Raw genomic sequence first — 16,502 nt, 5'->3', positions numbered from 1 at the left:
TACATAAAACCGGAGGCGATGATGATGGGTTGGGATAAGGGCCTCGATAATTGTGCTAAAATCGGGTGACCTTGACGAGGCGGGAATGGCAAGCGGCAATAAATGGCAAAAATGCTCTGGTTGTCTGTGGTCTCTAATTAACGAGATAATCGGCGTCGCCGATCGCAGTAATCATCATCACTATGCTCCTCCGGGCTAGCTATTAAGTCACTTAACCGAACCATTTGTCAACGTATTCAAAAGGGGGGGGAATGCCACGGCATAGGTCCACATTCATCTGCCATTTGTCATAATTTACGTGGTGTGGGCTGAAGCCCCAGTTAAATATATAACATCTACTTGCGATCTTTTTTGTATGAACTTTTTGGAGCATGATTTGCATGTTTCGTTTGCAGTTGCCTTTTTATTTTCGGTGTTTGTGGTAAAAGTGAAAAATATCCACTTGCTTTGGAGTGTAATAAAATGATTTAATGTGGTAGTCGAGCATTTCTCGGAAATCAGTAAATTATTTTATGTGGAAGTCAAATTTGTAAAGCCTAGGTTAACTTGAGGTTTCGAATGTAAGTGTTTTATGTTAACTTACTTTGGTGTTAATTTATTTAAGTGTTAGACTATTAAGTAGAAAGTATAATAATATGGCATTCTGCACTACTGAGAGTGCTATCCATATCATTATATCCACTTAAACTACAAGGTTTTGCAGCTGCTTCTACTCCGTATTTAAGTCAAGTGACCTACGCATTCTTCGATGGCGATGGAATGCGCCTCTTGACTGCCATTGGCCAACTAATCGACTTGTGGGTTCACATCTCAATGACAAAGCCCCAAAGTTTCTGCCCCTTCGTGCTTCTTCTATGGCTTTTGCTGTTCGTGGCACTTGAATGCAACAAGTGGCAAGTCAAGTGGCGCATCCCCGGTCGCTCCGTCTATTTTAAGCTGCTCCAATGGAAATTCCCCCCAAGAGGGACGCTGCTCCCCGGCAATGTCAATGTGAAACGATCGAAGGGCACCGAGCAACAAGACAACAAGCCAATGCCAAGAGGAGAAGGGCAGGAGATCGAATATTCGACACAAATCAATAACTCATCGATGGACGTGCTACTGCACTGTTGACCTGATTTTCACCAAATTTCGAACCGTCGATGTCACAATCTTCGCCAGCTCCTTTGGTCTTTCTCACTTTTCTCTTGGCCAGGGATGGAATAAAAGCTATTCTTGTACTTAAGATAATATTCCTTAAAATGAAACTTTTAATACCATTACTATAGATACATTTTAGACCCAGTTTTTATTTCAGTACCTATATATCTGAGGCTTTCGTCTAGAACTCGGCCAAAATGGAACTCACAGCTAAGAATAGTACAGTTTTTTAGAGCTAAAGACCTCAGCTAACAATCACAATCAATTTTTTTTGATTCCAGGAAATTAATTTTTTTTGTCAAAATTTTACTTTTTTGTAAGGGGTAACATCGTAAATATTCACAAAATTTCGAAAAAAAAAGTTTTTTCATTCTTGAATGCCAATCGATTAAGAATGTTTTTAGGAGTCTAATAAGGTATAACAATCTATATTTTGACCTCGTCTGCCCACAATTTGGTCTGTTTTACTGATATTTATGAACCATTTTATCACATTTCTGTGTCATATTTTAAAATACCTTTCATTTATGTTAATGTATAAAAAAATATTTATTGACCCAATTTATTGCGTACGTTCCGAGTACCTTTGCATCCCTGCTTTTTCTTTGGTAGCCGAGCCCTTCGTCCCGCTGTCAGCGCTTGACTCGTTGGGCTTCTTCTTCGGTGGCCAAGTGCACCAATTTCCAATCGATCGATCGGTGACGTAAAGCCCCAAAAACCCTGTTGCCATTACGTACGCCCCCCAGCTTCTTGTGCCGCCTTATAGCCATGTGGATGTAGTTATGGCCATAAGCTACATGTGTCCGTACAGGCACTCGACATTTCTCCACCTCGCTGCGCCGAGATGCGTCGGCTGCAATTACGATTAATGATTGCTGTGTGTGGACAGCAAGTGGACAAGTGTCTCGATTCAGCTGGTTACTGGACATTGGGTATTGGGCACTGGGTACTGGGGGGGGGTCTATTTGCTTTCGATCCCAATGGCTGTGTGCACCAAATCCAATTAAACGCCGCTCGCTATTCACTTGATTTGGGTAGCTGCTGTTTTGTTTTATTACTTATTGTTTCGATTTCGTTTTTGACGTTTAATGTTTGGCTTCAATTTGAAAATTGATTTTGATTTTGATTTTGTTACGATTGTTTCGTAATTGTTGTCGTAGGTGTTGAAAGTGTACGCCGTCAACGGTTGACAGTTTGAGGGGAAATTTGAAGCTGGCCTTGAAAAGCCCTTCGTTATTGTGTTATTTTTGGTCTGATGACTGGGTGTATTTATAGCTTTATGAAGGAATTTGTTGGGGCTTAAGAATGGGCTGAAATGCATTGTATGGTAAGCAATGACGTGGTTATTTTAAAGAAACTATTGTTGATTCCATATGTTATAAGAAAACATTGAAGATAAATGATACTTAAGAATGAGTAGAAATAATTAAACTTAATCATAGAGCTTAAAGCATTATTTATCTAAAAGTTTGTTTTAAAATTGTACATACATTTTCTATTTAACGTTACGAAACTGCACATGTATATTATGGCAGTTAACGAATACCCACAGCTTTTGAGTTTAATGTCCTAGCAGAACATTTTGTACTGACATTTTCCATTAACCATTTAGATTCCCTGCTTATCATGTGACAAAATGGATTATCCCATGACTGGATTGCCGGGGAATCACTTGACCCGACTGGCGAGAAGGTACAAACTGGACAAACAAGTTCCTCGAGGCGTCACATGAATGAAGTTCATCAATGGGACTCGGTCGAGTGTGTAATCGTGGGTCACTTTCGATTTCGAGCCAGCGATTTAAGTGCGCTCCAATTGTGAAAACACTTGGCGCACTTGGCCGAAGGTTGCGGCTGCTGCATCTTTCAGATGCTAGATGCGCGATATGAGATACGAGCTACAAGATACAAGATACGAGATACTCAGCGGAGAGTGTTACACATAACGATTTGGGCAAACATTTTTCGCGTTGGCCCAGGGCGTTGAATGTGGACTATTGGGGTTGCCCCCTCCTGGGAGATTCGATTTGCAGCCGGGTTTGCTCCAGTTTCTCGCTTGTGAGCCCAAAAGACACGTGTCGCCGACTTCTCTCTGCATCCGTATCCGTATCTTCGCTCTGCGCCGCCATCTACTCGCTTTTGGCCAAGTTCATCCGACGCTCTTCGCGTCTCTTTTGATGCTTAATTAAATTCATTTTTTTCGTTTATTTCATTTACCTTTTGTAATGAGATTTTGAGCACTCGGCGCTGCGGACATCGAATCATATAAATTTGGACCGCGTTGGCCAAGTCAGCATCAGTCGAGCATCGAGCTTCTCCATCGAAGCATTTCATCGAGCCAAAGGATTACGGGCTTACTAAGCAGCAAAGGATTTCCGATTACCAGAAGCAATATGCGTGTCTCGTCGCTGTTCGTTGTGTGTGTGGCCTCCCTGGTGGCCACCACTTTGGGTCGTCCTGAGCCCCCATCCCCGTACGCCTACCACGGATTACCTCAGCAGCAGAGCCAGCGGGCTTTGCCACTCAATGGTAAGTGGCGAGGGGATGAAAACAAAATATTCAGATAGATTACAGCTTTATATATCATTAAAGAATAATTTTATCTAAAGTTTTTTTAATCAAATAAGTTTATAAAAAATGACAATTATGTTTCATATCAATTTAAATGCAGTATATAAAAGACATTTAATTTGTTAGTATTAATATCGTAAGTCAAAATATTTATTTCCAAATTAAAAAGGATTTTCTAACCATAATATATTCCATGTATCTTTCTTTTTTTGGACAGCTCACCCCGTGCCCCCGCAGATCTACCAGCCCCTGCCCCAGGAGCAGTCGTTCGCCAACTTCGCAGCGCCCCAGCAGACCTACTTGCCACCCCAAATGCAGCTGAATGCCATCGAGCAAGTGGCTCCCACTGCCGCCGCCGCTGAGCCCCTGAATGCCTACGATGACAGCTACAACATGGCCCACCGTCTGTCTGGTGTCCAGCATGCCAGTGGCTACAACAACGGGCCCCAGGAGACCAAGGTGCACAAGCACATCTACGTCCATGTGCCGCCCAAGGACTTCGAGGAGGAGGATGCCATCCAGACCCGCGTTCACCACCAGCAGGGACCCAAGCAGAAGCACTACAAGATCGTGTTCATCAAGGCGCCATCTGCTCCGGCCATCCGTCAGCCAGTGGTGCCACCACCACCCCAGAACGAGGAGAAGACTCTGATCTATGTGCTGCACAAGAAGCCCGAGCAGGAGCAGGACATCGTGATCCCGACGCCACCACCCACCAAGCCATCGAAACCAGAGGTTTACTTCATCAAGTACAAGACCAAGAAGGAGGAGGCCCCCGTCTACGGTCCCCCACCTGCAGAGATGGAACCCCGTCAGGCCACCGCCGAGGATTTCGCTCCATTGGCCGAGGTCGCCGATGTCCTGCCACCCACCACCTTGGCTCCCGCTCCCGAGCCGGAAGTCGAGCAGCCAGCCATTCCCTCTGCGGTCTACGGACCACCCACTGCCGCTGCCTACACTGGTGAGGAGGTCCAGACCACCTTGTCCGCTCCTGCCAACCAGTACCTGCCCCCTGCCACCGCTCCCGCCGCCCTGGCCATCGAAGAGCCTTCGATGGCGCCCATCGTGGTGGAGGAGCAGCCCGAGCAGCGACTGGCTCCCTCCCATGTGCCTGCCACCAGCTACGGTCCTCCTAACCGCTACTTCCTGAAGAAGCTGAAGTGAAGGTCCCGGCTCTGAGATGGTGATGCCTTAGCCAATTTCACAGTTTGTCATAGTCTAATGTCCATTGGATGCACCTCTACCCAATCCCCAGTTCCCAATTCACACATGCACACGTGCCAAAACTTCCCACATGCACATCTCGTTGTTTGTTCGTTTGTATAACTTGTTACATTTGTTTTAATAAAGAGTAGATAATAAATATCGAATTTATAAAAAAAAACCAAAAAGTGCTTTTAGTATGGAATATTGCTCAAAAGTTGTATACACCTTCTTTAAGCACAGTTAATGGTCCAGTTAATTCGGACAAAACGCAGTGGAACAACATTGGATTTCGCATTTCAGTGATTTAATGATGGCTCATGCCGGCTATTATAATAATTGACCCTTAGTGAAGACGTGAACTTGGCGAATTTACAGCCTGCTTAATTGCGTTACGTTTTGTTAATTTCTGCGGTAGGCCCAATTTCGAGGGCTTTCCTCATTGCTGTGCCCAGATACCAATCGTAAAGTAATGACCAAAATGGCAAAGTGTTTGGATGGTTGTGGTTGCAGCAACATGTTGCTAGGATTTCCCGCCAAATCCAACAGTTGGCTGTGGGTTTTTTTGGTGCCTGCGCAAAGCGATGCGGCAACATGTGGATGGAAAAGCCGGGAAAAGGAGTACGAGGAGCTGCCTTTGCCGACCATCTTCAAGTGGCTCGTGCCCGAGTTTCGTGGCCGGTTGATCAGTCAGTCCGGATGAAAAATCCGGCTGCACATTCAGTTCGCTTTTTGTGCTCGCGCGAGTCGCATCTTTGGTGGGCGTGTACCTTCACATTTTGTCGGTCGTCCCGTGACTTATTAGCGAATTTCGTATTCAAACTTATAAGCCCATTAAAAATAAAAACACCCATTTCATTCAATTTAGTGAGTGGCAATAAGCAGCGAAAACACAATCAGTAAAAAATAAACAGTTAATGAACAGCGATTAAAATCACGCGTCCAACATTGCGTATACGCAATACGGCAAGTGAGTGAGTGCAAGTGAAATTGTGGGCCATTGTTTCAGGTCATTACAACTGGCATTGGCATTGACATTGACATTGGCATTCCCCTCCTGGGTGGCTCCCGTCTCATCCGACGCACTGCACCAGGTGAGTTGTAATGAGCTTTGTTTACCTGCTAATCAGCTTGTCCTCTCCGCCGGCAAATGGCTTGTTGTTTCCGCTCGTTAGCATTTGCCTGAGTTTCACACATCTGTTCGGATGTTCAGTTCTGGCTGGGATTAACTCCGGACACATGACTATAATTCACGGACGTGTTTCAGACCAACCTTCCTGCTAATGTCAATTTATTACAATTTTGGTAGCTCCTTTAAGTCATTCAATTGAACTCATCAAATTAACTGATCAAGATAAAATCCCTTTACAAATTTTGTATTGCATTATACTTATTCCTTCCGGAAGCACCATTAATCAGCACTTTCTTGTGTTGCAGCTGCACAAGTTTAGTTGCACATAAATAACATAACACATACGCAACGTTGTCGCTGGTGTCCTTGTAAGCGTTGCATGAACTGGACTTAAGCAGGTCTTATCTCCTAAGTTTTCCATCCATTTTGCTTTTGTCGACAGCCATGCTTGGCCGGACTAATTGTAAATTATGCAGGATGATCCCAATTTGGAGCAGTTTTAGGGCTTTGTCCTTTTCAGCAACTATGTCCTTGTGCGCTGCCATTGTTGCACATGAATACCTACATTGTTATTAAATTCTATAATTTTTTTGGGGGCTTCTTTAAGGCCTTTCAGCTTTAGTGGACTTGTGTTACCAAAAAGGTTATATCACTTGAGCCTTTGTTTATCCTATTTACCGACTCCGCTTTTATTTTGCATTTAACGCAATATGGCATTGTTTTTACTGTTTGCTTGCCGGCATGTTGTGATTCTGGCTTATTATTTCGGAAAACCATTTTCGTTTTAAGGCATATATTTTTATATACTCGAATAACGATAGAAGCATAATTTGTCCATCACTCCAAAAAGCATCATAAATACTAATTCAGCCTAGACATTCGATTTGTTTTCTCCTTATTTTTTGGCGTTACAGCTGAATTTTGTTGAAGCTCGCTTTGGACACAATTTTTGAGTTTGTCTTCAATTGATGTTATTTGATTTCGTAAATAAATTGCTATTAGCAATTATACACATATTGCAAAAAGCAATAATGAAACTTAAATATAAAATATTTGGATATTTTCGTTTGCAAACAATAAACAGCATTTTCAACCAAGTTAAATGAGGAAGCAGTCTTCTCAAGTGGCTTCCCAGTGACGTTTTCTTATGTCGCTTTTATTTACTAGGACTTGTTTTTTTCTTTAAAGCACTTAAAAAATATAGTAAGATAACCAAAGAAACAATATTGCAGCAAACAAGGTCAATTTGTTTACACTGAAAACATGCACAAACACAAAGGCAAAACTTTTAAACAGTTTACTGGCTGTGTGTATAAAAAACTGAAAATTGTATTTTAGGAGGAATAATAAGTTTGTGAGCTTATCTCAAACGGCTTTCTGAATAATTCCATCTGCAAGATGCACTTGGCCAACCCGGCTTTTAATATTGAAAATTCTCTTCCCAGAAGTTTGCTCTTGCCTGAGCAAAGAGATTTGTTTGACTGACAAAAAGTTTCAAGTCATTCTGCGATTGGTTTACAGTCTGCCTTTTTCAATCACAGGAATTCAATCATTTCGAACCTACCAAAGTGGAATTTGGCAATTTTTCGGGAGTTAGGGCTCAAAAGAAATGCTATTAATGTTTTGCCCAAGGAAAAAAGAAAAATAAACTAGCTGACTTTTTAAGCTTCAATATTCCCTTCCCTGAGCTCCTAACTTTGCTGAAGTTTTTTTTATGTCACACTTGCCTACTTCCACTTGCAGTCACTCTTACCCAAGGACCATTAGGTTTTTTTTGGCATATAAGTCACTACAAACAGGCATTCACTTATCCAAAAGAGGCAACCAACAAATGATTGTCCTTTGGACAACATACGTGCATTTTTGAAAATAAAATAACGATTTGCTAAGCTTAAAACAGCCATTCTCGAATTTTGTAAATGATTTCTTCACAGCTGCCAAGACACCTTTTCGAACAATGAAATAGTTTTGGGCATGCCATTTAACCTCTCTCAAAAAGCAACAAATGATGGAGGACACTTTTCCTATGTAAATTCAATAGTTTGCCGTCATCGAGATGTGCAGAAATTTAGTCGGAAGCCTCCGCTTGAACAAGGGGATAAAAGTAACTGATGAAAATATGCAAATCACTTGGCACAAAGTGTGAATTCAACCGAGAGTAACATAGGTTATTTGATGAAAACATTATTGTGATTCGGGTTGTCTTGTGAGAAATCCTCTCAAGTTGTCCCTTTTATTGCAGACTTACATGACACCATTGTTGTTAAATAATACCTTTGCTGAGTCACTTGTCAGTGGTTTCTCTCACATATTTTCTATTTGCCACTTATAAAGGAACATATGTAAGTTCTTTGAGATAAAGTCATCACTCTATCTTATCAATCGTTACAATAGTGCTAATGGAGCTGCAATATAAAAGCTGGAGTTGCAAAGCGCAACTCTCATTGTAGGAATATAAGGAAATGGAGTTGCAACTAGGTCGGAAGTATTACAAAGGTGAGCCAACCAACAAAGAAAAATATTATTTAAAAAAGAAACTTCATACCAATTTAGAGTTCTGTATTTTGGCATGCATATGTCTGATGCGTCCATCCTTTGGATCCATTATTAAGGACTCTGTAAAATGTACCGAGGGCTCAGTAGCTGCGGACACGGATGACTGTGCCAGTTATTTTCAGTGTATCGACGATGAAACTGTACACTTAAATTGTGCCAATGGAAGTTATTTTGAAGCGAGTAATGAAATCTGCGTGGTGGATCAGTTTGGTGTATGCCCTACATCGCGAAGATTATGTTTCGATGGAGAAATCTTCGAGGATCTAAATGATTGTCTGTCCTACGTTAAGTGCATTCGTGGAGATCTGGTAAAGCAAAGATGTCCTACTGGGAGTTATTTCAATGTAATATCGAAAAACTGCCGCCTGTCTCGAACTGGATACTGTGCATCTCAACGAGAAATATGTTTGGAGGGAGAACTACAAGTGGACTCCGAGGATTGTGCCGGCTACCTCGAGTGCTTGAATGGCGGCCTTGTGAAGTTGAAGTGTCCTGTTGGTAGCTACTTTGAGCCCATATTCAAACTCTGCCAGGTGGATGAGAATGGTGTGTGTTCGTCCTCTTCAAATGAGTGTACAGATGGAGAAGTTCAGGTGGATCCAACTAACTGCGCTGGTTATTTCAATTGCGAAAATGGAAAGCTAGAAACTGAAACATGCCCCAGTGGCACATACTTTGAACCCACATATAAAACTTGTACTGTTGACTTAAATGGCGTGTGTGTGGATCCACCAGGTAAGTGCACCGAAGGACGACTAGAAATAGATCCTAATAACTGTGCAGGATATCTGAAATGCATCGATGGAGAGTTTGTGGAGGAGAAGTGTCCAAGTGGTAGCTACTACGACTTCAGGCTGGAAACGTGTTCCGTGGATACTGAGGGTGTTTGTGTTACAATCAGACAACTTTGTGTCGAAGGACTGCGCGAAAAGGATCCCAAGGACTGCGTTTCTTACACACAATGCATTCGAGGAGAGGTCCAAAGTCTAAGGTGCGATTCTGGTAAATATTTCAATGTGACGCAGGGAGAATGCCTCACCGATTTTTATGAAGTGTGTTACAAATCAGGGAAAGAAACTTATAGTAAAAAAGAACATCATGAATTTACTGAAAGTACTACGGCCAATTCAGATCAGCAAACCGAGAGTACTTATCCTGATTTCCAATCTACTGATTCTTCTCGGCAAGAGCGTACATTCCAAGACTCCTCCTGTATGTTTGACTTGAATGGATCTTGTGTGAACGCGGATAGCACAATTGCGGATTTTGATAACGAAAGTTCTACTGTTGATTTCAAAGGATATACAGATTCGAATCCAAGTACGGAAAGTACTACAAACGATGTTCCTCCAAGCACTGAAAGTCCTACTTCCGATTGGCAAACAACTGATCTAGATTTGCAGTTCACCACTTTGAAACATAATCAATATACTGAAAGTACTAATGATTATTCAGATCAACAAGCCGAGAGTACTGATGCGGAATCCCAATCTACTGATTCTGCTCTGCTAGATCTTACATCCCAAGACTCCTGTATTTTTGACTTGAATGGATCTTGTGTGGGGCAATCCACAAGCTGCACAGAAGGAAAGAAGCAAAGAGATATCAACAATTGTGCAGGATACCTCAAATGCATCGATGGAAAATTTGTGGAGGAGGAGTGTCCCGATAGGACATACTACGATTCCATTTCAAAAACCTGTTTAGTGGACAATGGACAATGTGTAAGAAGTACTAGTACTTGCATTGAAGGAATTGTTGGAGAAGATCTGAAAGATTGCGCTGGATACACTCAATGTATTCAAGGTAAAATCGAATCGCTCAAGTGCGCATTTGGAAGATATTTCAATGTGACCCAAGGAGAGTGCCTCATTGACGTTGATGAAGTCTGCGTTAGATCAAGAGTTGAATATGACATGGATTTAGAACAGTTTTCGTATTCAGAGAGTACTATTGGTGATTCGCAGGAAAGTACGAGTACGGATAGCGCAACTTCGGATTTATATACAGATAGTTCAATTGCTGATTTTAAAGGATATACAGAATGGAATCCAAATACAGAAAGCACTACAAACGATGTGCCTCTAGGCACGGATAGTTCTACTTCGGATTGGCAAACAACTGATCTAGATCTGCAGTTCACAACTTTAGATACAGCTTACTATCTGGAAAACAATACCGTCACTTGTGTCTATAATAATAAATCGTTTACAGAAGGAATACGAGAGGTTGATCCGCAGGATTGCGCTGGATACATAGAATGCTTTGAAGGTGAGGCTAAGAACCTTAAGTGTGATTCCGGTAAATACTTCAACATAACCCAAAGAGAGTGCTCCATTGATGTGGATGAGGTCTGTTTAAAATCTAATATAACAACTGTTATCGGCTTGCAATCTACAACTGAGTCTACTCCAAATTTCACCACTACTATTGACCCGTTTGCCAAATGCAGGGATGGTCAGCTTAGGTTAGATCCCAACAACTGTGCAGGATTCCTGAAGTGTGTCGATGGAGAACTGAAGGAGGAGATGTGTCCCAGTGGCTTCTTTTATGATACCACAACGAGCAAATGTATAGTCGATATGCGAGCTACTTGTGTCACTAATATCAAATTTTGCATAGAAGGAGTCCGCGAAGAAGATCCCAATAATTGCGCTGGTTACAGACAATGCATTCGAGGTTCTGTGCAAAATCTGAAATGTCCCATTGGACAATACTTCAATGTGGCAGAAAGAGATTGCCTCTATGATGTGCATAAAGTGTGTGCAATGACGGAAGAGGATCATAGCCCAGTTGAGGTGCTTCACAATGACACTGGTCCGCCGATGACTAAACCCGATGAGTCCTGCATCCTGGACATCAATGGGGTGTGTGTTGATCCACTTGCAAAATGCACAGAAGGACAGGTCAAATTAGATCCTAACAACTGCGCAGGATACCTCAAATGTTATAATGGTGAACTGATTGTGGAACTTTGTCCAGATGGCTTCTACTACGATCTGCAATTGAAGATGTGCTTGCTGGACAGGAGAGGAATTTGCGTCACAAATATACAAATTTGCGATGAAGGAGCAGTTGAAGAGGATCCCTACGACTGTGCTGGATACAGGCAGTGCATTGAAGGTCAGGTCGCCAATCTGCAATGTCCGTTTGGAAGCTATTTTAATGTGCCTCTGAAAGATTGTCTTATTGATGTGGATGAAATCTGTGTGAGAACAGAATACAAGTATTTCGAATAATAACGTGCAATTGATTATATCCTTGATGTATTTTTATACCATAAGACAAACATATTTAAATCTAAAAACAAAACAAAAGAAAAGAAAGTAATTCCTGTAATCAGGGTAGCGACTTTACCAACCTGATTATTTCGTATAATGTAGTCAATTGATTTCGCATGAATAATAAATATGCAGGCATGATAAGTTCCAAGTATATAAATCAAGCTAATTGGGAAGTAGCCATTTGGTAACTTGGACTTTTTGGAAAGTTTTTTATTGCCGCCATCGAAAGCAGCTGTGACTGGCGGTAATGCGATACAAGAACTTGAATATACTAATCAGCACGTTCTGTCTCAGGAATAATCAAGTGTTCGAGCTGATAAACTTGACATATAACATGGATTTAGAAGCCCTGTCACTATTAATTGTGAGTCATCCGAATCAACGTAAATTATTCTCCCAGTTAAACAGAGAAAAACGAATTAGCTAAAACTTTTAAAAGCGACCTGCATTATTATTTGAATTTTATTATAATTTTTTCTTCGTCAAATGAGCGAGAAACTATGTAAGAAGCATTGGCTTATCTTTAACTTTTGTTTTCTATCTTTACATTTACCAAAAACACGTTAAAAATGAAGATGTTCTTGGTGCTTTCATCTTTCGGTGGTGGAACTTCTGGAGACAGCGTGGTGATAGGAAGTTCCGGAGCAAGGGTGGTGATGGGAACTTCAGGGGGAACACCAGTTGTCGAAGGAATCTCAACGGGAACTGTGGTTGTCGTCCAAGGAAGCTCAGTGGGAATCGTGGTTGGGGCCGCCGGAAGCTCCGTGGGAACCTCTGTTGTGGATACTTCCTCTAGGTCCTCAGTTGTCGATTGGTCACCTTCTGGTTCAACAGTACTATCAACATCCGGTTCACCGGTAGTCGATACTTCCTGTTCTGCGGTTGTTGTAGACGTCTCCTCAGGATTTTCGGTTAAGGGAGTATTATTATCGGGTTCTTCTGTTGTAGTATCCTCGGAAACTTCGGTAGTGGACTCCTCAGGTTCTTCGGTTGTGGTAGAAGGTTCCACGGGTTTCTTGCTCGTTGTAGTCTCTTCCTCGGGCTCGTCGGTTGTTGAATCCTCGGTTTCGGGAGTAGTGGAGTTTTCTTCGGGGTCCTCGGTGGTTGATTCCTCTTCGCCATCTCCGGGAGCTGCGGTAGTGTCATCGTCTTCGCCGTCTCCAGGAGCAGACGTAGAAATATCATCTTCAGGGGTTGTTGTGGTCGACTCCTCGGATTCCTTGGGAGTAGTCGAAACTTCTTCGGGCTCCTCAGTTGTTGAGTCGTCATTATCATTGGGTGAAGTAGATGACTTTTCGGGCTCCTCTGTGGTCGAATCGTCTGAAGGAACAGTGGTATCATCATCTTCAGGAGCTGCAGTGGTCGTGTCCTCAATTACTTCCTCAGTAGTCGTATCCTCAATTTCATCAGGTGTAGTATTGGTTTCTTGGGGGTCCTCGGGAGCCTTAGTAGTAGTAGACTCCTCTTCGGGCCCTTCAGTTGTCGATTCTACTTCTTCATCTTTAGGAGTAGTGGTCGTATTATCTTCTTCTACGGCTTCCGTAGTTGAATCTTCTGCTTCTTCGGTTGTAGTAGAGGAGTCTTCGGGCTTTTCGGTTGTAGAAGAGGAGTCTTCGGAAGATTCGGTTGTTGTGGAGTCCTCTTCGGGTTCTTTGGTTGTCGTCTCCTCAGGCTCATCCGTTGTCGTCGATGTGGAGACCTCAGTCGTCGATTCATTTTCACCATCAACAGTAGTAGTCACTGCAGGAGCAGCTGTTGTAACCTCTCCGCCACCGTTCACCTCTCCAAATCCGTAGGGGGAATCCTTGTTTACCGGCACATAGAAGATACCCTCTGCGACAAAGAAATTTATAGTAGCACCCATCAAGACTGAACTGTATGTATCGGCACAGGTGTTCTTATTGGCGTCCTTGTAGGTTTCGCACTGCTTTGAAGGAAAGTTGTTCCACAGCAGCGCCTCCACGTAATAAAGAACTGCTTTGGTGTGTGAGCAACTGCCGGTGATATCGATACCACAACCTGGCTGCGATTTGCCTCCGTTCATGTAGAAGGCAGCTTTTCCAATTGGCTGGCTAAAGCCCAAAACTGCACCGTTTGTCTGGATTGACTCCACATAAACGGCATCATCGCTGGACAGACGCTTTGCAGTCTTGGAGTAACTGATGAGCGGAGAGGCCGGATCCAAACCAACGACTTTTCCCACCTTGCCAGAGGCCACCTGCTTGGCGGTGTGTCCCGCAACGTGGGCGCCCAAACTGAAGCCCACAATTTCCAGAGTATCCAGGCGCATGCCGTATCCTTCCACAAGGAAATCCACAAGTGCGGCAATTTTCTTGCCAGCTCCCGGGGCTCCGGCCACAGAGGAAGCGTACTCCAAGGAACGTCCACGCAACCAGTCTACTGCAATCATGTTGTAGTCTCCATACTGGAACCAGGCATTGGCTACCCTGGTGTTCACCCCATCCTTGTAATTGGAGTTCCAACCGTGAATGGTAATTCTATAGAAGCATTGCAGTTAGTTTAAGTATAAATTGATCGCTGGCATGCTCACCTAGTTGGATTTTCGGGATTAAAGTTAGAGGCATCGATGGAGGACTGGGTAGCCTTGATCTGTTGTCCATCGGTAGGATTCTGCTGCGTGTAGAGGTAGAAATTAACCGTGTTGAGGGACAGACGACCCTCCAACGCCTCCTGAGCCTCGTAGTATTCCAATTGGCGCTCCGCCTCCGCCTTGCCAATCCACCTTAGGCCACCTTCCCTTTGAGGGACAAACCATCCATTGATGCCATGAACTCGAACCGAATGTTGGTCGACCGGCCAGGCGCTGGCTAAATTCAATTCATGCTAGGTTACCGAAAACTGTCAATGTGCAAAGTCTTTACCAGCAATCACGCAGCCCAGCACAAGAAGGCACAATCTCATCGTTAAAGTGAATATTTAGAATGGTTTATTAGTTGTTCCTGGTGGTGGTATTTATACCTTTAGTCTGCAAAAGTTGAATGAGAACCAAATCTGCGCAACAACAGCGAAGTGATTAGATCAAGTTTAATCAGTAAGATTCTAATACCCCGGAAAAAATACGTTACTAGCACTTGACGCAATTCTTGGAAACCCAATATGGGATCACCAATTTTAGAGGATATTTCAAAAGTAATATCATATCGACTGCATTGTAATTGTATTAGTCAACGAAATTACTAAACTATCTTTGTAATAACTTGGTAGAAATCGCAACCGTTAAAAAGATAATCCAAACTTTAATTCTATAAATAACTTTCATATTGAAAAGCTTGAAGTCGTAAGAAAAAAGAAAATCTAGTTGGTCCCCAAACTTGCGCTCCACAATGGTAACCCGGAATATCAATAAATAAAGCTTACGAGAGATTGCTTTCGCTCACAGAGCTTTCACTCAATTTATTAGATTAAAGACTGGACTTAGTTGCCCATTCCGTAGGGAGCATCGCTACGGACGGGAACATAGTAATCTCCGGCAACCATGTAGGCATTGGTGGTGGCACCCATGCGGACGGAGCTGTAGGAGCTACCGCACTCCTTGGCCACAGCCTCCTCGTAGTCGCCGCAACGCATGGTGGGGAAGTTGTTCTCGGTCACGGACTCGGCATAGTAGATCACCGAGCGGCTGTGGGCGCAGGATCCGGTCAGATCAACGCCGCATCCGGGCTGGCTCTTTCCTCCGTTGGGGTAGAAGGCTCCCTTGCCGATGGGCTTCAGGAATCCCAGGGTTCCGCCGTTGGTTTGGATGGACTCCACGTAGTAGGCATCGGTGGAGCTAAGACGCTTGTTGGGGGAATCGTAGCTGAAGAGGGGCAGGGCGGGGTCCAGACCAATGATGGTGTGGAGCTGGCCGTTCTTCACATTCTTGCCGGCATAGCCAGAGACATGGGCGCCCAGGCTGTGACCAATCACCATGGTGTTGTCCAGGTTCAGGCCGTGGTTGTTGCGCATGAAGTTGATGAGGGTAGCCACCTGCTCACCGACTCCGGGAACAGCCAGAACGGAGGAGGCGTAGTCCACGGAACGGGCACGTCCCCAGTCAACGGCAATCATGTTCATGTCGCCGTGGGTGAACCAGGCATCGCGGACTCCGTAGTTGATGAACTCATCCTTGCTGGAGGACCATCCGTGGATGGTGAAGCGGGTGGGGTGGTTGGGGTTGAAGTGAGAGCCAGAGATCGATGCTGACGTAGCCTTGATCTCCTGGGGAGAGTTGCGGTTCGAGTTGGTGTACAGGTAGAAGGTGACGGGGTTCAGGACGTTGCGTCCCTCCATGCGGTTCTTGGTCTCCAAGTAGGCCTCGGCGAACTCGCGGTCCATCCACTCCATGGTACCATCAGCCTGGGGCACATACCATCCATTCTCACCGTTCACACGAACCTCCACGGCATTAGCTGAAGATGCGAAATAAGTACAGATAATTCAATAAGGACGATAAGGTACTAAATGTGGAACCTTCTCGTGCTTACCCGCCAGGACACAAAAGGCCAAGGCCAAGAACAGTTTCATCATTGCGGCAAAGTCAACTTCAACTAACAACAGTGGGTGGCGTGGTTGCTACTTTATATGGATGGTGGGTCCGATCAGTCGATCAAATCACAG

General features: G+C 43.7%; 5 protein-coding genes across 12 annotated transcripts in view; 3 read left to right on the top strand and 2 right to left on the bottom strand.

Annotated features, from left to right (window-relative positions):
* The first annotated feature begins 2,362 nt into the window (after positions 1-2,362).
* On the top strand, positions 2,363-5,004 carry LOC120452212 (extensin). Of its 2 annotated transcripts, XM_039636332.1 has the most exons (3): positions 2,363-2,467; positions 2,753-3,668; positions 3,928-5,004. In XM_039636332.1, exons 2-3 carry the CDS (start codon positions 3,533-3,535, stop codon positions 4,872-4,874), a joined length of 1,083 nt encoding a protein of 360 aa, XP_039492266.1. In that variant the 5' UTR covers positions 2,363-2,467; positions 2,753-3,532; the 3' UTR covers positions 4,875-5,004. The 2 variants fall into 2 exon arrangements, with proteins under 2 accessions (XP_039492266.1, XP_039492267.1); XM_039636333.1 differs by lacking the exon at positions 2,363-2,467 and having other exon boundaries at positions 2,660-3,668.
* Positions 5,005-5,641: 637 nt separating this feature from the next.
* Positions 5,642-16,502, top strand: part of LOC120453195 (RYamide receptor) — a 53,180-nt gene continuing 42,319 nt past the window's right edge. For all 6 annotated transcript variants that reach the window (XM_039637766.2, XM_039637764.1, XM_039637765.1 and 3 more), the window contains exon 1: positions 5,642-6,007. The gene's annotated coding sequence lies outside the window, so the exon portion shown is untranslated. The remainder of the gene's footprint in view (positions 6,008-16,502) is intronic.
* Positions 8,499-12,026, top strand: LOC120453192. Of its 2 annotated transcripts, none has more exons than XM_039637757.1 (2): positions 8,499-8,541; positions 8,599-12,026. In XM_039637757.1, the coding sequence occupies exons 1-2, from the start codon at positions 8,508-8,510 to the stop codon at positions 11,838-11,840; spliced, it is 3,276 nt and encodes a 1,091-aa protein (XP_039493691.1). In that variant the 5' UTR covers positions 8,499-8,507; the 3' UTR covers positions 11,841-12,026. The 2 variants fall into 2 exon arrangements, with proteins under 2 accessions (XP_039493691.1, XP_039493692.1); XM_039637758.1 differs by having other exon boundaries at positions 8,506-8,523.
* Positions 12,178-14,808, bottom strand: LOC120453194 (location of vulva defective 1). The gene is made up of 3 exons (XM_039637762.2): positions 14,768-14,808; positions 14,437-14,713; positions 12,178-14,383 (listed from the first exon to the last, which is right to left on the bottom strand). The coding sequence occupies exons 1-3, from the start codon at positions 14,805-14,807 to the stop codon at positions 12,409-12,411; spliced, it is 2,292 nt and encodes a 763-aa protein (XP_039493696.1). The 5' UTR covers position 14,808; the 3' UTR covers positions 12,178-12,408.
* On the bottom strand, positions 15,270-16,447 carry LOC120453200 (phospholipase A1). The gene is made up of 2 exons (XM_039637786.1): positions 16,370-16,447; positions 15,270-16,294 (listed from the first exon to the last, which is right to left on the bottom strand). The coding sequence occupies exons 1-2, from the start codon at positions 16,410-16,412 to the stop codon at positions 15,321-15,323; spliced, it is 1,017 nt and encodes a 338-aa protein (XP_039493720.1). The 5' UTR covers positions 16,413-16,447; the 3' UTR covers positions 15,270-15,320.

Source organism: Drosophila santomea, chromosome 3R (genome assembly GCF_016746245.2).
Source record: "Drosophila santomea strain STO CAGO 1482 chromosome 3R, Prin_Dsan_1.1, whole genome shotgun sequence".
Classification (NCBI taxonomy): Eukaryota; Metazoa; Arthropoda; class Insecta; order Diptera; family Drosophilidae; genus Drosophila; species Drosophila santomea.
Note: the sequence above shows the minus strand (reverse complement) of the source record. Positions and strands in the feature narration are given on the sequence as shown.